The sequence below is a fragment of the Squalius cephalus genome (genome assembly GCF_949319135.1).
Source record: "Squalius cephalus genome assembly, chromosome: 16".
Lineage (NCBI taxonomy): Eukaryota > Metazoa > Chordata > Actinopteri > Cypriniformes > Leuciscidae > Squalius > Squalius cephalus.
In genome coordinates this window covers 28,915,986-28,938,125 of record NC_137137.1, presented here as the reverse complement: position 1 = coordinate 28,938,125, position 22,140 = coordinate 28,915,986, and the positions used below count along the sequence as shown (strand labels likewise).

Genomic DNA, 22,140 nt, shown 5'->3' with positions numbered 1-22,140 from the left:
ATATAAAAGCTGCTGACGGTTCATACATTTTTGATGGATGACCTCGCAGCATGATTGGACTCTTGTCGTATCAAAACTGATAGGACCTTTTTATGGACGTCGCCATCTTTGAAATTACTTTGGTCATGGTCGATGTAGAAGAGAATACGGGCTTGACTCCTGTTGAATGTTCATTCAGACAGTATTCGAGACGTTACTTTAAGCTGTAAGTTGTTGAAAGGGGACATTTCGAGAATCACACCTGAAGGTAAATGTGGTTGTCAATCCCAACAACTGACCAAAAAGTGTGAATGTACCCTAAGTAAGTATGTTTGCATTTGTTGTCAAAGTGATTCATCAGTTGATTTATTAGTCCCTACCTGTGCCTTTTCTCCTCCTTAGTTATCCTGTGTATATATAGTCATCGGTGTCTGTTGTTATTTGTCCGTTCTTGTTAGTTGTAATGTGGTTTGCTTTACGTTCACTCTTTTCTTGATTTTCCTGTGCGTTTGTATTTCAGTGTTTTTTGGTTAATAAATAAACCTGCTGCGACTAGATCCTGCCTCAGCTCATCCTCCCTGCATCCATTGCTGACAGTAATAGGAGCGGCTTGCGCAAATGTTATCACACTTATAGGTGAATGGTATCCTATATGATGATATGACCACCACTTATGCAAAATTAAATAAACCGGGCTTCAGTCATGTTGTGTAGATAACTGGTACTAGATGCATGTTTCGGATTGGAACTTAGCACTTATAAAAGGTCTGAACACACAATGTATGCAATTAAAGTTGTTGTAAATTATAGTTGTTCCTGGGACAGAAAAAGAGGACCAATAGGGCTACCCACTGAGTTACCGTACAGTTCTTAGTGGGTGTCCCAGAAGAGTAACCTCGGCTGTAGCTTATCACATAAACTATGAACATGTTCCATTAATGTCTGACTACCACAAAGTTGACAACAGTCAATCTATTCCCTCATAATTTCAATCCTAACAAACTTCTTTTTGCTAAATATTTTGCTTGTTTATACTATCTTCCTTAAAAAATGAATGTGATATTTTGATTTCTAGTGATCATAATGACATAATTGTCCAGATACGGCCACTGTATATGATATCTAATACTAACTAGATTCAGATTCAGCAATAGTCTTTAAAGCTAACATCTAAATAAAGAAAATACGTTGTTCCTGGTGATGTAATTTTGGCCCTTTCTGAGAAGACACACTTTTATTTGCCTTCACCCTTCTTAGCCTCTTTAGCCTTGCACAGAGGACTCCCGCTGAGAAAAAATGTCACAGGATAAAGCCTTGCCCCACACTAGATGTCCAATTACCTCTCAGGCCTAAACACAATTAAAAATTTTCTCACTTTCATGGTGCTAGTTTTTTTGCTGAAATGGTTATTGTCAAAAACCAAGATGTTTCAAGGATTAGCCCCCTTTTTTAACCCTTGATGACCTATTCATCATCACTTATGACTGACATGTTGTATAAAAGCTTAGGCATGCCGAGGGCCATGGTTACCAAAACTATAGCTGGTGAAAAGGACCATAGTCGAATCCTTCTGTGAGGCTAAAAAAAATTCCCTTGGGATTTACATGACACTTTGATTGACAGAGATTGTAGGCTGTTGTCTCTCTTGACAAAAGTTCACTTCATTAGGATTCGAGTGGCAAAGCCTCTCGCTTTGGATGTGTATTTATCACGGTGGTTTAGTTTCACTTCAGTTTTCAAGTTGCCTCATAGACCCATTTTAGCTTGTCTATAGTGGAGCCATGCATGAAAAATCCCTATTTACAATGCCAGAGTCAATTCTTTGAGGTTGTAAATTAGGATTAGGCCATTTTAGAGAGGTAAAAAGAAGTCTAACTATAAAATACAGCTATTCATTGACTTTTCTTTAAGCAGCTGCAAAGAACCATTTCTGCATGCCCTGTGTATTGAACGGCTCTCAGATCTCTTGTTTACAGGGTCACATGTGTCTTAATCTTTGTCCAAATTCCAATCCCCATCATCTAGCTTGCCTATAAATCCTTGTGGATTTGTTATGGTCAGACACAACCACCCCTTTCCCTCCACTCGAGAACGGCCCCTGTTCTCTTATTGGCTGTTTTCACATTCTTGGGTGTATCTGTAAGCTTTATATAGTGTGTTGCCTCATGTACTGAGCAATAATAAGGGGGTGACTACAGTTTACGGTAAGCTTGCCATGTATTTTCTCATTTCCAGCTGCTTAGTAAATAATACTGTTTTCTTTGAGCATTTGGATCTTGGTTTTGTCTGTACTGTACTTTTAAATATTGGGCTAGAAAAAAAATAATATTTAAAATACTTAAAAGTGTAAAATTACATCTTTAAAGAAATCAGCTGACTTTCAAATGAAAATTTTACTGTATCTCTAACAGATTCTTGAATAAATCATGTTTTGAGAATTGAGCACTATGTATATCATTCCAGTTCAGGTTATTGGCAGTAAAATGGCTCCATTAGGACTCATCTTGGTCTCATCAGCACTACTGGCTGGGGTCTGGGCAGCAGGTAATATCATTACATAATGTAATACCAATTGTAGTAAGACTACTATTAGGTCAATGTGTAGCTTTAAAAAGAATACTATTTTTATTATCAAGCATTTTGCTTAGCCTTATGAATGAACCTTGTCAAGTTGTCAGGCATTTGTTTATCCAATGCCTGATATTTTGTTGCAAATGGAAATTTGACTTTTCATAGATGTGGTTATGAAAACAAAAGTAGTTTCATCATAGTAGATCATCATTTTTTTAATTTATTATTTGTCTCACCAAGTGTGTGTTTAGCATAAAAACATTTTTAAAAAATCATCGTAGTGATAGAAACCTAATTCAATGAATAATACTTTTGACAAATTTGAAGCAGATCAAAGTTGAGATTACATGACCTATGATCTACGTCTTGCAATTCAACCGAAGTAATAAATTCATATTTAGTAAAAACAGAACATATCTCAAACATTTTGAAGTAAATGTCAACATGTGGGCTGGTCAATCTACAATAACTGTATTTATTGACTGTACCATAGGGGTTAAAGGTAAAGTATGTAAGATGTTTTAATGTAAAAATGTTTTTTTTTTTTATTATTGACAACTATTAGAATGCCATTAATGGGTTTATCTAGCCCAAAAGTCTAAACATTGAGCCTCCTAGGCACCATCAAAACATTGTGATCTGACGATCTCTTACCAGCTCAACCAATAGCGATAGTTTGGGGTGTGGCTGCAGAGGGTGAGACAGATGTGTTTAGCCAGTGTGGGAACATGGCTAATGTGTTGCATGGGAAAGTACATACATCTTTGGTTACAGAAGGTCAAACCAAAATATGCTGCATTTAGACCCTTAAGAATGAAACAGGTTCAATACCATACAGCATCATCATGCACCTGTTCAGAAAGACAGATGTTCAAGTTTATAATGTCTATTCAGCATCAAACAGTTGTGGTACATGCCAAACAAATGTGCCCAGTGCAGATACTCATGTAACATGTCAACACAGAAAAAAGTATTCCTAACAAGTAGTCTACTTTTATCTGTTGAGATGCCTTTGCGAGTTCCTGTAAGAGCTATTTGTGATGATTGAGTTGTGGAGGTGCAATGCACGAAAGTGTTTGCAAGGTTGTTTGAAAATATGCTTCGTTTTTTTTTTTTCATTTTGCTAGGTGCCACTAGCGGTGCAGAAGCTACAGTAGAAATCAAAATGATTCAACACCCATTGCAAATCAGGTTTATTGGCTAAATTTACAGACTTTCAGCTGTTTGCAAAGAACAAATCAAACAAATGTAATTGAAATAGCTCAACACAACATTTTTCAAGTGGTTTCCCCAAATTCAATTGAAAATGCAACTTTTACTGACTTCTGCAGTCTCAACATTATTCAACCCCTTCATGGAAAGCATCTTTAGTACTTAATAGAACACCCTTTTGCTGTTATGACCTGCTGCAAATGAGAGGTTGAACCAGACACCAGCTTCTGGCAGCGTTTCTGAGGAATCTTAGCCCATTCCTCATGAGCAATGGCCTCCAGTTCAGTAATATTCTTGGGTTTGCGTGCTGCAACCGCCTTCTTCAAATCCCTCTAGAGATATTATATGGGGTTCAAGTCAGGTGACTGATGGCTACTGTAGAATCTTCCAGGACTTCTTCTGCAACCAAGCCTTGGTGGAATTTGAGGTATGCTTGGGATCTTTGTCCTGTTGGAAGGTCTCATGATGCCCAACCTTCAGCTTGACGGCATGACATTTCTCCTTGGATTTCCAAATACTTCAATGAATCCATCTTGCCTTCCACACGCTGCATGTATCCAGTGCCAGAGGATGCAAAGCAGCTCCAGAGCATCACCGAGCCACAACATGCTTAACTGCAGACAGAGTGTTCTTTTCATCATATGCTTCATTCTTCTTCCTCCAGACATGCCTCTGATCCATGGGGCCGAAAAGTTCCAGTTTTGTTTCATCGCTCCACAGAACAGAATCCCAAAACTCTGGTGGCTTATTTATATGATTTTGAGCACTTTTATTGTTCTTTTGGGTCAGTAGTGGTGTAGGTCTTTGGAGTTCTGGCATGCATTTAGTACGCGCTTACTGGGCAAGCTGAAACCTCAGCGTCTGTTGCCACCAAGTCTTGCTGCATGTCTTTTGCAGTCACTCTAGGGTTTTTCTGAACCTGCTTTCTCAGAAATCTGGTTGCCGTCGTTTCTGCCCCATCCAACATACAAGTTATAAGGTGATAAAACAAGCAGTGAAATGTAAATCTGGCCATTTTCTGTGGACTGTGCCATAAAAATACACACAAATACTTTATATAAAGGATGCAACTATATTAAAATAACCTAGCAGTGTGCGTAAAGTGCAGTGCAGTGTACTAAATAATTTATCAGTGTCCTTAAAGTGCAATGTTTTTCATGTTAGAGTCTGATGGCCTAAGGAAAGAAGCTCCTCCTGAGCCTCTCAGTTTTAGCCATCGGGCTACGGAGGCGTCTGCCTGATCGCAGAAGGTTAAGAGGGTGGGTGGAGTCCTATAGGATCTTGACTTTGCATCGTCTGATGTGAATGTCGTGCAGAGAAGGGAGAGCGGTAGAGCTTTACGATCCTGGGCAGAGCAGTTCCTGTACCATGATGAGATGCGTTGCGTCAAAATACTTTCTATAGCCCCAATATAGAACGTTTTTAAGATTGCAGAGGAAACCATACATTTCCTCAGTAGTCTCAGATGGTACAGCCTTTGTCTGGCTTTCTTTACTTAGGCTTAAATGTGATCAGTCCAGGTCAAATCCTCAGAGATGTGCACTCCGAGGTATTTGATAGGGCTGGGATGATACACCTACCTCCTGATTTGATACTATCACGATACTTGGGTGCCGATACGATACTTATTGATATTGATATTGATATTGATCATTTGAACTATTGTATCACAGAAATAATGATACTGTAAGATTGAAAAGACCTTTTGTGAAGCTGTTTCATGACAACTCTCTCTGGGTCAGCGGCAGCGCCAACACAGATTTGAATGTTGCGATATGATTTTGTCAAAAGTTTAATAGACAGACGAAATTGAAGAAGGTCGCATGGGTGTTTGAATCGAGATCACTGTCTTTTAAAGATTAATCGTGTCTTTTATTATGTCTTGATTTATTAATCAGTCTTTTAAAGATTAATCGTGCAGCTCTACTGTCTTATCTCTCTCTCAGTATATGAGTAGCGTGAGGGCTTTTCAGTGCATTCAGTCTCACGTCGCTTCCACGCGTCTACTAGAAAGGGATATTACGCCACTCAACACTCATAGATAACGACACATTTCATCCTCTGTTGGAACGAAAGTGGCTAACTTCTGTCAACCTCATCTATAAGCAAGGACAAAAATAAAGCAATTTAATTTGAATTAATATCGATTCTGTAATAAAAATAAAAAATGTAATCGTTTAAAAACAATCGCAATAGCTAGGTGAATCGATTTTTTTTTCCCCTAGCCCTAGTATTTTACGTATTCAAAGTATTCCAGGTAGTTTAACCACTGTTCTTTTAACTTTGAACTTGCGAACTATGCTTCCAACATTGTCTCTAGGAACAGAGTTAGTGCTTTCACTATCTTTTTGTATCCTGTTCCTTGCTTGTGAAGGGTGATGATATCTTCTCTTAACGTTTTGGACCATTCTTTTGAGAAGCCATATTTCTAACATGCAGTCAAACGTGACACTCAACAAACCTAGCCAGTTCAGTTATTTCATGTGTTCTAACTCAAGCACAACTGGTGCAACTAATGAAGCGCTTGATTATTTGCATCAGGTGTGCTTGAGACAACATCTGTTTAGCAGAATTATTCTGTTGAAAGGGTTTCTATTCAGGGGGTTGAATAATTTTGAGACTGCAGAAGTCATTAAACGTTGCATTTTCAGTTGAATTTGGGGAAACCAACTTGAAACATTTGTTGTGTTGAGCTATTTCAATTACTTTTGTTTGATTAGTTCATTGCAAACAGCTGAAAGTCTGTCATTTTTGCCAATAAACCTGATTTGCAATGGGGCTGAATAATTTTGATTCCAACTGTACATACATATTTTGTTAATGTTACTGAAAAAGCTTTTCACTCTTGTTGTATTTTATGTGCCTTTTATGTAAGTGTTGAGGTCTGCGTGTACGTTTAAATCATTTCATGAGTGTACTTGTGACCCTGTCATTACAACAAGGATTTTAGGGGGCTGAGGTGAATAGGGTTTAATAGCACCAATAACCAGACGGTCCATGGACGTGCCGTCTGAGGTAGAGACAAAGCAGGATGTAGATAGAGCCAATATTAGTCTGACACGGCATGTTTCAGTCTAAGGCATAGCACTGCGCTGGCACTGTCTCATGACATCCCGCCAGGCATGGAGCAGCCGGCATTCAAAGCAGAGAACACTACTGCTATTCACTATAATGAGTGTGATTAATCAATTAGCCACCACTAACCAAGCAGTCACTAATGTGGGGCAGCCCATGACATGACTTCAGTTTTGATGGCATGTTCGTTTTTCATGGTTTGAATGGGAGGATGAGGGGTGTCAATGATATGCTGTGATACTGATGGAGGCCTGCTGTGTGTTGCACGGATCAAACGAATCAAACGGAAACAGCACATTCTCACCAAAAGCTGGCAGAACTTAATCAAGATTGCTCAAGCAGTTTAACTCTAACTTTACCTAGAAAGCAAATCTGGATAGATACAGTTTCTTCTTAAAATCAAGAATATTGTCAATGAAAATCATTTTAAAAGTAATAGTTCACTCAAAAATATATACTATTAACACTTATATGTTACCATCATGTCGTTCCAAACTTTTATGACTTTTTTTTCTTAGATCCCAGAAGAACAAAATCTGAGGTTTTCCATAATCTTAACCATGCAGTTACATAGAACAGGCACAAAGTATTTCAAGCTTAAAGGGACACAAAAGCAACATAAAATTTTAATTGAAATGATCTACATTTTGTGCAATATTTCAAGACTTCTGAAGTCGTTTGTGTGAGAAACACAAATTAAGTGATTGTCGACTGAAAGTTTTCCTTTCTTGTGGGCTGTTAACTGCTGTAACCTGGCTCATTGAGTCTGTGAATTGGTGAATGAACAACTTGAACTTGAGAATAATGAAGAAATCATTCAGAAAGGTTTTGGGTAACACTTTACAATAAGGTTCATTAGTTAACTACCTTAGTTAACATGAACTAAGAAAGAACAATACTTCTTCAGCATTTATTAATCTTAGTTAATATTAATTTCAACATGTATTAATGCGTTATTAAAATCAAAGGTTGTATTTGTTAACATTAGTTAATGCACTGTGAACGAACATGAACAAATAATGAACAGCTGTATTTTTATCAACTAACATTAACAAAGATTAATAAATACTGTAACAAATGTATTGCTCATTGTTAGTTCATGTTAGTTAATACATTATTACCTTTTTGTAAAGTGTTACCAGGTTTTGTGAACCAGATCAACTGATTTATTGAAAACACCTTTTTGAAAGTTTCTTTTCTTCATAAATTTGACTTGCACTTGCTTGGACTATATTTTATGAATATTTTGTTCTGCTTTTACATCTTTTTGCTTCTTCAATATTCTTTCATTGTCTTAGTTTATTTGCTCGGAAAAGACAATGAAAGACAGTCTAGTAATATTCTTCTTGTTCCACGAATGAAAAAGTCATGTGGGTCTGAAATGAAATGAAGTTAAGTAAATAATAATAATAGAATGTTCATTTTTGGCAATTTTCTGCATGTATAAAGTGCAAATCGATTGAAATTTTGATTTTAAATGATGATAATGTATCTTTCTTGAAATTGATATTTGCTTCTGTAAAAGTTAATCAGTCTGACTTCAACTTAATTTTTTTTAAATTACATTTAATAGCCAAAGCACTCAAAACCCATAATCTGAAAAGAGATCAACCATTCAAAGAAGTCGATGTGGAAATGTGGAAATAATGGAAATTGTGCAAAAAAGGCAACAGTGGTCATTCATTTCCATGAAATGTTGAGAATGACGTAACTGAGTATACTGTTAAACATCTTACATATTTGTACACACTATTATTATTATTATTCATATGAGTGTGAGAACACTTCATTTAAATTACCAAAAACATTTAGGAATGCATGCAATGTCAGATGAAAAGACCATTTAAAATACAGAAATCCATGTATGATTTAAAAAAAACTACTCTTTGATTCTTGATTTGATTGTCTCACACACATTCATGCATCTATCAGCATGTCTGCTGGTTGATGTGGACTGGTCTGCATTAAACAGGATCAAAACAAAATAGGGAGCAACTTCCAAGTGGACTCTGATGCTGCAGCCAGACGAGTGGGGCACTTTCCCATCATTTTGTGAGCGCTTTCTTTAGAGAGTTACTGGAACTTTCCCAAACTCCCACCGCATCCGTTCCACTGCAGGAGGCAGTACACACTCAAAAGCAAGCTTTTGTTTACTTCCAACTATCTCCTTTTAAGTTTCATTTGGTCAAAGTAAGATTAGTGGCCATGAGGCGACCCTTTCACCATAATGCTGTAGCACAAATGGGACATTGTCTACATCTGCTAAATTTGGGAATATTAGTGGATGTTTGAAGAAGAATGCAAAGTACATCTCAGCGTGACAGAAAGCTTCATTAGCAACCAGGAATGCCATCCAAATGTTCTGCCCTTGTCAAATTGAGACAAGCATTGTTTTTTTCCTAGTCCTGTTTCTACTCACTGATTCGAAAATTGGATTAGCTCACAAAAAAACCATGACATCAAAAAGCCAATTAGACAAAAAGAATAATCATATTGTGTAAAAAAAATGTAGAATAATTAGTGGGGTTAAGTCAAGCATCACTTTTATTAGTGCTCATACTTAAGACTGGAATACACTACACAACTTAAAATCTGAATAAATTGGAACACTTGTTGACTTTGTAAATAGTTACAGAGAAAAAACTGGGCATCATACACTAAATGACTGAGGTTTATAGACTACCAAACATTCAAGTTGCTCTGAACACAACACAGAAAACACAGAAACATGTGCCTCGTTTCTAGGAGACATGTGACAAATGTAAACAATACGCTATGTGTTCCCTAATTGGCTAAAAATATCAAACATGTTTGATATCCTGGATGGAATCACAATCTGGAATCATTAGCAATCTTCTATCACTGCTTCTTCACCTATGTTTTGATCCGGAGATTCTGTACAATTTCAGAAGATGCGTAATAGCGCCCCCTTTCGTATAACAGTGACAACATTGATAGCCGGAAAATTCAGTCAGTAGCGGGAAAAGTGTAAAGTAGATTTTAAGTAAATTCCTATTTACACTATACCAGTCAACTAAAAATTCAGATTCTCAGAATTGGGACCATATCCGTTTTCTTTATAAATCAATATTTTCAAACAATGTAAGTTTATAAGACAGTATGTAAAACTATGTGAAAAAGTATTTAATAGGGTACACAATCAAAAGGGTAAACACAACTCTGATTATACTTTGACTACTTAATTATACTTTTAAGTATATCTCGATCAAAAGACTGAGTGAAAGTACAGGCCAAATTCACTTAGAATTTTCTGTCAGTATAAGTCAAGTATATTTAAGTGCAATTTTAAGTATATTTCAGAGAAGCACTGTACATAAAAAGTAGACTGAAAGTATACTTTCTTATTTTTTGTTTAAAAGAAGTATACTAATAGCACTCTTGAATAAACTTTTTTCTTAAGGGTCTGAAAAAAAAAACTACCAATCATACACTATGCAATTTTAAAATCTACAGATTGGCTTTGACTTTCATCGACTCTTCCAGAATGCAAACTGGGCTAAAATCATGCAGTGTACTCCAGCTATTTCAGTATTCCAGGGTTACTGAATGATGCCTAAAATCATTTGACTGAGGGAGAGTTGTATTATTACTTTTGTGATCCGATTTATGATTTTCATCTGGCGATAAAATAGTCAGAGACTTGAGCCATTTTTAAGTATTAGAATATCATATAGAAATTTGGGGTGGGTGGACCCTTTCGACTTGGGCCAGTAAGCAACTAACCAGAACACCCTCGCAACACTCTAGCAATCACCCAGAAAACCCTAGCAGCATAACAATACAAAAACACCATTCAGAATGCCTCAGCCACCACATAGCAATGTCCTGGGAACCAACACTCAAATTGCATTACATTTTTTTTACAATGATGAACCAAGACATGAGCCATTCCCTGTAGTAATGAAGAGTTAGAAAAGGATTCTTAAAATTTGTAACAAGTTGAATGAAATGTTGTTTTATATTTTAGAACCACAAACATTAAGAGTTACAACCATCAAGGTGAGTTAAATTAATTATATCTGGGCCACTTATAAATTACATTTTTGTAATGATTTGTAACTAAATAATGTTTTTGACACCATGCAGGAAGAACCATACGCAATGTCTAAAGGTTCCGAACTGGAGGGTTTCTGCATTGACCTGCTGTCAGCTGTTTCTAAGAAATTAGATTTTAAGTATGATATTCATCTTGTGAAAGATGGTCGATACGGCAAGACAGATGACAGCGGCAACTGGAACGGCATGATTGGAGAGGTTGTAAGAGGGGTGAGTATCACAAACTTTGAGTAGACAAAATCTGTTCCATGTTAATATTTAAATGTTCTAATTTACAAATGCTCACACAGAACATTAAAATCTATTAGTTGTTTGACAACAATTCGAATATAAAACAATTATTAGCAGCGGAGCTTGGCCTGCCTTTTATCTAACTGTCAGTGCAGACCAGTGTTGCCAATTTAGCGACTTAGATTTAGCAGCTTTTCAGACCCCTTTAGCGACTTTTTTCCAAAAAAGCACCTAGCGACAAATCTTGAGACTTTTTGGACAACCCTTAGCAACTTTCCAAATCTCACTAGTACTGTCCTGCAAGCACGAGGTCTTGCTTTCCCGCTGTCACACCTCTCTCTGCTTCTGCTCTGTTCACTCAGATGAGCAGTGCATTCCACTGACCGAATGGCAGCTGACATAGACGTGAATGAGCTGCGTATGTGCACATATCAGCTTCTCCATTGTTTTAAATTTTAACTTTATTTGACCATTTATTCTTGTCATGTGCTTATATTACGCACTATCACACTGCAGACACGTTTCAGAATGTCAGTGACTACCAGCCGAACAGATTCCATATTGGTTTATGGATACGTTAGTCACACGTGCCAAAAGGAGTTGTGGCGACAATGTGTCGTCAGCACCAACCCCTAAGAACTGTAAAACACGAAAGTATGACATTAGCTATCTTCCGTTTGGCTTTACGGTGGCTGGGATTTAACCGCTGCCCCAGTGTGTTATATGTGCAGATTTGCAGGCAAATGATACCATGAAGCCATGCAAGCTGAAGCGCCATTTAGAAACTAAACACCCGACACTCAAAGACAAACCCTTAGATTTTTTTTTCAAATTAAAGTTCTTGCCTTGCACAACAAAAATGCAACATCAGCAAACACACATCAGTGTCCAACAGGTGTCTAGAAGCATCCTACCACGTCTCGCAACAAGTTGCTAAATTAGGAAAACCTCACACAATTGCCGAGGTGCAAATCTTCCCTGCTGTCTGAGGTATCTGTCAAATTATGTTTGGAGAGAATTTCGCACAACAGATTGGTGACATCCCCCTTTCTAACGACATTGTTAGCCGCTGCATATCTGACATGGCAAGTGACGTTAAGGAGCAATTGCTAGCTAACATCATGCAAAGCCAGTACCATGTCCTGCAGTTTGATGAGACAACTGATGTTGCAGGGCTTGCACAGTTGCTTACCTATGTCAGATATATCAAATATGAAAAGTAATTAAATCTATCTATCTATCTATCTATCTATCTATCAAAAACAGGTTATAGATTAGGTTATATATAGATATATTTTATATAGAATAGATAATCATTAATCCTGGTCTCCTTCAAATAGGAGGTGAGGAGGGGAGGGGGGGGGGGGGGGGGTAATGCCACATGATAGTGGAGGCTTGGGGGGCTTTAGTTCCAAAAGTTTGAGAATCCTGCTCTAAGCGATGTTAGTTTTGTTAGTAACAGAGCCACTAGAAAAGTGTCAGAAATTCCTCAGATGCTGACTCCAGGAGCTTGAATGGGGAATCTGACTTCATTGATAGGCTTATTAGATGGCTAGCCAAAATAGCTTTCTAAGATAAGCTTTGAGTGTAGCAGAGTTTCCTGCTAAAAGGCGCTCTTGTAGAAACTTCAGAACTCAACCAACCAGGCAGTAGACTGGGTCCAAATATAGCTGTTTGCAACATGAAACAAAGAGTTGCCATTTCTGGGCATACAGTTTCCTAAATATAAATTTCATTTACATTGAGCAATACTAAATTTTAGAATTAGTAACTTACTTTTCAGTCACGCAGTAACTTCAAGCTCTGACGATATCCGGCTCATTTTGATCAGTTCATTAAATTAGTGAGTTGTTGACTTGAGAAAGTCTGCAATCAGATCAGTTTGATTCACACATTAATCGTTCAGTGTGATTTCAGGTTCATTGGAAAGGATCAGCTCGTTCATGAATCGGACATCGCTATTGTGTTTCGGGACGGGTGTCTACTTCTTCAAAATAATGAGGAACTATATGTTTTTATGAATTGCAGTGGAGTAAAAAGTACAATATTGTGCTTTGGAATGTAGTTAAGTAAAAGTTTCCCCAAAATAAAAATACTCTGATAAAGTACAAATACTTAAAAAATGTACTTAAAGGGTAACTCTCGCCAAAATGCAACCTAGGGTCTTTTTGTTAATCTACCCGAGGCAAACTTTTGTTTAAAAACATAATTAGAATGGAAACGGCACTTTTAAGTTTGACAGTATTTTCGTTTTCGGTCAAATTGCCTTTTGAATGGGAGTGCTTGGGGCACTTCTATGATAGCATCAAAAAATCGCTATTTTTAAAACACTAAGAAGGCTCGACACAACATGAAACTTTGCTCGAAGTATCACCAGGGGCTCTACACATGAACTCAAGCATTGAGAACATTGTTTGTGTACACAGAGTTTACTAAAAAGAAAGATTTTGAACAACTCACTGTAGCTGTGTCCGCCGGCATTTTGTCAGTCAAAAATAGTCGATCTCCGAATGCGAATGAACTGACTTTTAGTATTGTTTCTTATATGAGCATCCTTTTTCAAATACAAGGTCAATATTTATTTTCACTAACGACAAAACAACAAATTATCCGTGAATTTATTTGGAACTAAGCTTTAGGAGCTTTCCATCTTTACTCTCCTCACTGTTACGGAGACAAAATGCTGGCGGACGGAAACACAGTGAGTTGTTCAAAATCTTTCTTTTTAGTAAACTCTGTGTACACAAACAATGTTCTCAATGCTCGAGTTCATGTGTAGAGCCCCTGGTGATACTTCGAGCCTAGTTTCATGTTGTGTCGAGCCTTCTTAGTGTATTAAATATAGCGATTTTTGATGCTATCATAGAAGTGCCCCAAGCACTCCCATTCAAAAGGCAATTTGACCGAAACCGAAAATACGCTCAAACTTAAAAGTGGCGTTTCCATTCTAATTATGCTTTTAAACGAAAGTTTGCCTCGGGTAGATTAACAAAAAAGACCCTAGGTTGTATTTTGGTGAGAGTTACCCTTTAAGTACAGTAACGAAGTAAAAACACTTTGCTACTGTCCACTACTGATGCCCAAAGGGTGAAACCTCTGCTCTGAGTCACCGTAGCAATATGCTTCTACTCAGGCTATAACTGGGCAGCCATTCAAGACCGTACACCAGCCCTGAGGGGAGCATCCGTCGCAACACTGGTAACATCAAAATGCCCCAAGCAGGGGACCGAAGGTCGACACTGGGGTCTGTACCACTTCAGAGCTGGATACGGCCAGTACTATATCCTAATTTCGATTGGAAGAAACAGCTGAGTGACCTTTCTGATCTAACGTGGACATCAAAGTCAGAAGAAAGAGCACGAGAAAGAATATCCATCTCAGCTCTTCTGCCAACCCTACATGCGATTCCCATGATCGGAGTCGCCGCAACGCCTCGGCAAACTCAGGACCCGAACACAGGGTCCACATGCCTGACTCTCTTCCTTCGAGAAGAGACCCAAGTTGGAGTGGAGCTTCTATCTTGGCATTTTATGGTCTTTATGACATGCCATGATACGCTACCTGACCCTTCTGTCTGCCAATGAAACTGGTGTGATTGCACTCATTCTCCAGACACTGGCACACTGGAACGTTGAAAGTGTTCCCATAGCCTCAACACCATGACGCAGCGCTGAGTTCCTTTGAAAGAGAACAGCATATTAGAAGGATTTCTGAAGGATCATGTGACACTTAAGATTCATGTAATAGCTGCTGAAAATTATTCTTTGCCATAACAAGAATAAATTACATTTTAAAATATATTAAAATAGAAAACATATTTAAAATTATAATAATATTTCACAATATTACTTCCTTCCATTCATTAATTCTTGCATTTTCTGTATTTATACTTAAAGGCCCACTAAAGTAGCTTGAAAACGCGTAGCATTATTCAATGTGTTGACGTAATTTCCACTGAAACAGGAAGACAGGGCTGGACATATTGAACCGCTCCTCCCCTTTTTTATACCACATACAGCTCGGCCAGAGCCGTTGAGCTCAGTAAAGCCGCTGTTTCCTCCTAATCTCTAACCATTTCTCCTGTGCAGAATTCAAATGGGTCTGATGTGTTTTCTGGTATACGCAGACTCGTGCATATGATCCGCTCTGTGCTTTCGTGTCTCTGGAACGCAGCAGACTGTGTGCGCTGCGGCGGTTCGTGTGACACTAACGTGAAACCAGACTTCATTTGCCCCAGTGGAAGGCATGTTTACACTGTCTGAATCGTTCCCTATCCCCTACATAGCGCACTATGTGCCATTTGCCATATAGAAAATAGTAGTTGTGTTAACAAGTGATCAATTTTAGCCGCAGCTTCAGAGTCTATTTATAGTGTATATGGCAGGATGCTTCAGATTCTGAGCATTTCATTGGACAGATAATCTGATGAGAATCTGAAGTCTACAGTGATATCATCAAAATCATTGCTTATATCTTCAAAATGCAGATTTTGTCATTGTTTTGACGCGTACTAACTTATTACAGTAAGGCTAACATATTCATACTAAAAGCCAAAAAACTTCAACTTCTATGATTTCATGGGGACTTTAAATATATAATTTATTTCTGTGTTCGTCTTATCTGAAAATGTGAAGGTGTGCCTTCCTCATTGAGGCAATACTTTTAAATCTACACTTATAAATCTACACCTGTTTCTACAAAATTGTACCTGTATTATTTAAAAAGAGTCAAAAAGAAACCCTCCTTGTGTGTGTGTCCATGTGTATGTTGCTGATTTCTACAGGAAGCAGACATCGCTGTGGCGCCATTAACTCTTACAGCTGCTCGCGAGACAGCTGTGGACATGAGCAAACCCTTCATGCAGACTGGCCTTAGTTTCATCCTAATAAAAGACTTGGCTTTAGATGACTCGCAGTTCCTGAGCCTTCTTAACCTGTTCTCCACTGAGATGTGGATGGGTGTACTGGTCGCCTACCTGTTGACCTCTGTCTGTATCTTCTTTGTGTCACGGTAAGGGTGGGATGGTAATATCATGGCACTTTGAAATGTAGGATGATAATGAATATGATATATCATATGATATGCCATGGTACTGTATTTAGTTGGTGTTCCAAGATCCTTCAAATCATCATGATATCTAAAAAAACTGCAAAACCATGCCTATGGTCTGTTTTTCAGGATAAGCCCCAGTGAATGGGAGCAACCAGAGAAAGAAAATAATTGCTTCACGCTCTCACACAGTTTTTGGTATACCATGGGAGCAATGACTCTTCAAGGTAGCTTACATAGCATGGATAAGTATGCTTACAATTATTTACACCCTCACACACTTTACAATACAACAAAACAACTTAGCAAATCGTGGGCTATTTTTCACATTGGATTTGGATTTACCTGTATCATATTAAATAGTTAAGAGCCAGTTCATGAATAAACATTGGCAATTGGTGTATGATTTTGTTTAAATACATTGCAACAACCACAAAAGCATCATAGGCTCACTGGGGAAACGCCTCTATCCTTCAAAAACAAACTGTACATAGGCTACATACATACAATTCACTACAGTTTTCAGCTAAAATGAACATCTGGAAGCCTAGGCTACAGAGTTTATGATAGGGCAGCATTGCACTTGCTCGGATATGAGTTGGCCTTCCTACTGTGAAACATGAGTCATGATGAAAGAGGTCATAGACTAAGATAAGCAAGCTAAAATGGCATGGTTGCTTCAGAAAATGCGTTTTTATCGATCACGTTCTCTTACATTTGTTAAAACTATCGATTGGGTTTAGGTTCAAGGTGGTAGGCCTAAATTATTTTATTCAAACGCGATTTAGCATTTAGAGTCACACACTTGAATTTTATTTTGCCACAATATGTAGCCTACATCAACCAAGGTAATAAAACATTGCCACATTCATTAGTTTAATTTAAAACTGAACTCGTTTTTAGTGCCACTCACTGGGCATTTCACTTAAACTTAATATAATTTTGCAGAATTATGCCACAGGCATTTATCCAGTGAGCCTAGGTTGCCAGATTAGCGACTTATAGTTTACTAAAAATGAAAAGTTTTTTCTAAATTTTACCGCAGGTGCTGGTCCTCACCCAAAGGCCCTTTCGGGAAGGGTCATTACAGCTATCTGGTGGCTGTTTTCATTAGTGTTGCTAGCTTGTTACTTTGCCAACCTTAGTTTATGGCTGCATTCAGACAACCAGCAACTGTCAATCAAGAGCTTTGAAGACCTTGCTAATCAAAACTTGATTGAGTATGGTACCATTAAAGATTCTTCTTCTTTTGCATTCTTCAAGGTAAGACACAGAATTTATTCAATATTCAAATTTTAATATATAAAATGATTATTATTATAGTTCATCAGAAAACTGAAAAATCTGTCAAATCACTCACCCTCATGTCATCCCAAACCTATAAAACTTTTGGTCATCTTCTGAACACAAATTACATTTTTAATATTCTTTCAACTATTTTTGTCCAGTAGGCCTAGGTACTGTAATCAAAAAAAAAATCCCTTCAAAAAGTACATAGTAAAATGATATGTATTGAGCAGTTTTAACAAGTCTCCTGAAGAGACAGGATCACTGTATATGAACACATTTACTTTAGGGCCTAGGCTTTTATTCACATATAAAATTGGTCATCAGCAGCTTAGTTTACTTGATGCACCGATAACCTGTTCAACATATAAATACAGAAAACTTAGAATAAAATGTCTGATTGGATTACTTTTATGATGTCTTAAATTACATTTAGAAGCTTGAAAATGTTGATTACAACTTTTAGTTGATGGACAAAAATCATGAGAGAAAATATCTTAATTTGTGTTCCGAAGATGAAGTCTTATGGGCTGAAATTGGAACAGCATAAGAGTGAATAAATGATGACAAAATTTAGATTTTTGGCTGTGTTTGACCCAATACTTTTAAGCTGTGATTTGACTGATAGATGACCAACAGCATTTTTAGAATCTACAAAACCTTTCCAAACTAAGTCTGAATTTTGAATTATTTAATGTCAATTGGTTAGTATGCATGACTTTAAGCATTATTTGAAGAGCAGCTGCCAACTACTGTATGTTTTACTGTTACTTGCCTTTGACAGAACTCAAACAACCCCACACACCACAGAATCTATGAGCACATCAAGAAAGCTCAGAGCTATTCACTCAATGCAGAAGAAGGTTTCCGCAGGGCTCAGAAAGGCAACTATGCTTTCATCGGCGAGTCTGTGTCCCTCGACCTGGCAGTGGCAAGATACTGCAACCTAACACGTGCCCCAGAAATCATCGGCATGAGGGGTTACAGCATTGCTGTTCCTTTAGGTATGTTCTCTGTTCCATAAAATGATAGATTTTTGCATACAGAAAATTTTAGACATGCCATGGTATTTAGCATCTAGTACCACCAACAGTATTCACCATCTGTGTGTGTGTGTGTGTGTGTGTGTGTGTGTGTGTGTGTGTGTGTGTATTAATGTCCTCAGGCTCTCCTCTACTGAAAAACATAAGTGTTGCCATTCTCCGTCTGAGTGAGACGGGTGAGCTGGATTACTTCCGCAGTAAGTGGTGGGCTAGCAGTTGTATGGCTAAAAATGGCAAGAGTGCTCCACTGAAGCCCAGCAGTCTGAAGGGAATCTACTTATTACTGGCACTCGGTCTGGGACTGGGCCTTTTCTTGGCTTTGATGGAACTGGCTGCCAAATCACGCAAAATCGCTAACACTCAGCAGGTGAGAAGCCCCCCATCTCTCTATATATGGACAGTGTGATTTTGCCAAGTAAAGGCCCGTTCACACTAAGAACGATAACTATAAAGAAAGATAACTATATTTGCGTCCACACCAGTGGATGATATTGTTCCTTTTTTAATCTAAGTGCGTGCTTGTCTGCCACTTTAAATGCTTGAGCTCGTTACAGCAGGATGAATTCAGATTGGCTGTCAGTGATTTTATCGTTCATCAGCTGCGAAAAAATCGTTCTGACTCATTCCGATTCCAACTATATCGTTTCTCTGTGCCGTTATTGTTATAGCTGTGGCGTGGACTCTGCTATTCTTTGATAACGAGAACGATTTTTAGAACTATATCTTTATCATTATCTTTATAGTTATCGTCCTTGGTGTGAACGGGCCTTAAGACATGTTCCTGGATCCTGGAACAACATTCCTATTTGAAAATTTAGTTCTACTCCTAACCCTATCCCTACTCCTAAGCCTAACCTAAAGCCTGATCAGAGGAAAATGGTAGGTGAATGAATAACACCGATGTAGAAGCACCTAACCCTGATTGTAAGCCTAAACATGACATAAACTGTAAACTTGTTCCTCAAATCTGATTGGTTGAGATTGGAATGCTGTTCCAGGATCAGCAAATATGTTGAAATCATGTTCATCATATCATATATATTTATTTCTAATTCAAAGGCATGTTTATAAAAGCTTCTTAAATGTCCTAATTTAACTAAGGCCTAATCCTGGCTAAATCTAAGCCCAGTCTGTGAAACCAGGCCTTATATCTTTTATACAAGTGTCTTAGAAAAAAACATTACTGGTGTGCATCTTGAGATTAAAACAATGGCTGACATATTTTAAGATATGTCAGTGCAAGTTGCTTTCAGTTAAAACAGCTCAAACATGCATTTTAGTCTGGGACTGAGTTTAAGCCTTGTCTGTGAGAGCAAGAGCCTAATTTATCTGCCAAAGATTCAAACATTTAAAATAATGTAGGATGATAATTTCATGATTAAAAATGCTAAAGTGGTAACAGTGTTTTCTGAAAATGGACCATGGTATTAAAGGTGCTATATGTAACTTTTTCACTCTACTAAATCATACAAATACCATAATATGTTTGCAGATATTTAGGAAATATCTAATTCTCATTCTCGTTTCTCTGAAAAACACTTCTAAAGCCAGTTATTTTACTTTGAAATGTGCGTTCCATGTTGGAATGCCTCTTTCTGTTTTGGTCTGTGTGATCTCGCCCACTGCTAGTTTACCCAATAGTATTTCGACACCCCGGAAAGCCAGTTGGCAGGAAACACGGCCTATTGCAGCCAGCAAACAAACTGGGTCAGAGATTGCAGATTCTACTCAACCTAAAAAGCCTAGGTAAAAAAAAAAAAAAAAGCGAGAGCGTATAAAAACGCGGATAAATCAACTCATCAACTTAAAAAGTAAGTCTCCTCGGCTTTCATTGTCAATTGCGCTCGCTCCTGTTGTGTGTCCTCAAACTGGACGGGAAACAACGATCTTCGATATTTGGAATTTGGACTGCAGTACCTATTTCGAACACTAGCTGTCATTCTTACAGACTGCACCTTTAAATTGACCCGAGAGAATGGTGCACACACACACAGGAAGTGAAAATGACCTACTTTCTTCCAGAAATCCTGCTGCTCCGTGATGTCAGCGGAACTCAGTCAGCGCTTCAGAGGTGGAGAGGTGACGTCACCGGAATCCTCTGAGAAAAGCAAAGCCTAAACCCCATCAAAGCATTGACACGTGCATTTAACCACTTAACCTATTAAGTTCACATCAAAGTTATTCTCTACTAACTAAACAGGGTGGGTGAAACTCATAAAAAAAAAATATTTTTCACACTTGCATCGAAGAAGAAAAGAAATTATTCAGTGCATTGCGATTTTTGAATTCCGGTGTTTTTTTGTTTTGTTTTGATTTGTTTTTGGTAATGATTCACCATAATAACCATTACCATTATGTAAAAACACTTTCCAGTTTAAATATTATATTACTATGTTTTTACATTACAGTAACGAGTTTTTTTTTTTTCATATTTCACTTATTTTGGTGTGAAAAATCTTTTTGAAAGGTTTCATGAGATTCACCTGGGTAGTCTAGCATTGTGTATTTTTATACACAAAATGTGGGTCAGTCAATTTCTAATCAGTTTCATTTATTTTATTAAAAAAAATCTAAGGTTTAGTTTTATTTGGGTTTAGTTGGATGGAGGTTACATCATTATTTTATTAACATCTTATGTTATGTTCTTTCAATACAAGATCGGTTACAGCTGTTAAGCTATAACATTTATTGGGAGAAAATAAAGATTACCTACAATTTTGAAAACACACACATTTCTGACCAAGTTGTCATATTCAACCTTTTTATTTCTAGATTACTGAGATCAACCCTTATGCTATTTTAATATTGTGTGCCATGAGTAAAATTGTGATATTTCTAAAAATGAAAAAAAAAGAGATGTCATAAATATTTAAATGTTTTTTGTTATTCCTATTATAATAAAATGATGCATGCAACATTTCTGCCATGACTAAGCTCTCTCTCTGTTTCCAGTATTATTTTTGCATATTAATAATTCTCCACAGATTCTCTATCAGATCGGTGAATGGGATCGACTTCTTTGCATGCTTCAGTTCTGAAACAGAATTAAACAGGCTTTCCTGCAGTATTTCACTATGTTTTGCCTCATCCATTCTTCGTTCTGTTTTTAAAAGAAAGTCCAGTCACTAAAGAGGACCATGGGCTGCAAGTTTAAGCTTTGGATTGGATGTAAACAGTTCTTGGTCTCATCCAACCACAAAAACCTTTTCCCACGCTGAACTAAATCACTGTTTTCTTCACTGCAAATTCACATGGTTCTTTTTGAGTAATTGCATCTTTGTGCCAGCCTCTCATAGCAGTGTTATTCACAGCTCTTCTTCTTTTGGTCAAGTGGGTCACCTTTACTCTGTTTTAGCTACTGAATTCTGCAGCTCTTTCAAAGTGAACGATGGCCTCTCTGTGGCTTCTCCCACAAATCTCCTTCTTCAAGCAGTGTTGAGCAATGTTCCCTCTAGTTTTTTTAATTCTCTGTTGGGCAGACATTTTGGCCACCTGACCAAAAACATTCTTTATACCAGACCCGTACAGCGTAACACACAAAAACATCATGCAGTTGTAACTTTTAACTTTAATGTGCTTTTTCTATTTGAATTGAACCTTGATGTAACTTAGTGAT

The 22,140-nt window shown here is 37.5% G+C and overlaps 1 protein-coding gene across 1 annotated transcript; it reads left to right on the top strand.

Annotated features, from left to right (window-relative positions):
- The first annotated feature begins 2,051 nt into the window (after positions 1-2,051).
- LOC307174189 (putative glutamate receptor) lies at positions 2,052-21,453 on the top strand. Its single transcript, XM_079897906.1, has 10 exons — positions 2,052-2,183; positions 2,443-2,523; positions 10,826-10,857; positions 10,945-11,124; positions 15,929-16,155; positions 16,324-16,421; positions 17,240-17,457; positions 18,266-18,485; positions 18,647-18,891; positions 20,547-21,453. Exons 2-10 carry the CDS (start codon positions 2,463-2,465, stop codon positions 20,640-20,642), a joined length of 1,377 nt encoding a protein of 458 aa, XP_079754032.1. The 5' UTR covers positions 2,052-2,183; positions 2,443-2,462; the 3' UTR covers positions 20,643-21,453.
- The last annotated feature ends 687 nt before the right edge of the window (positions 21,454-22,140 follow it).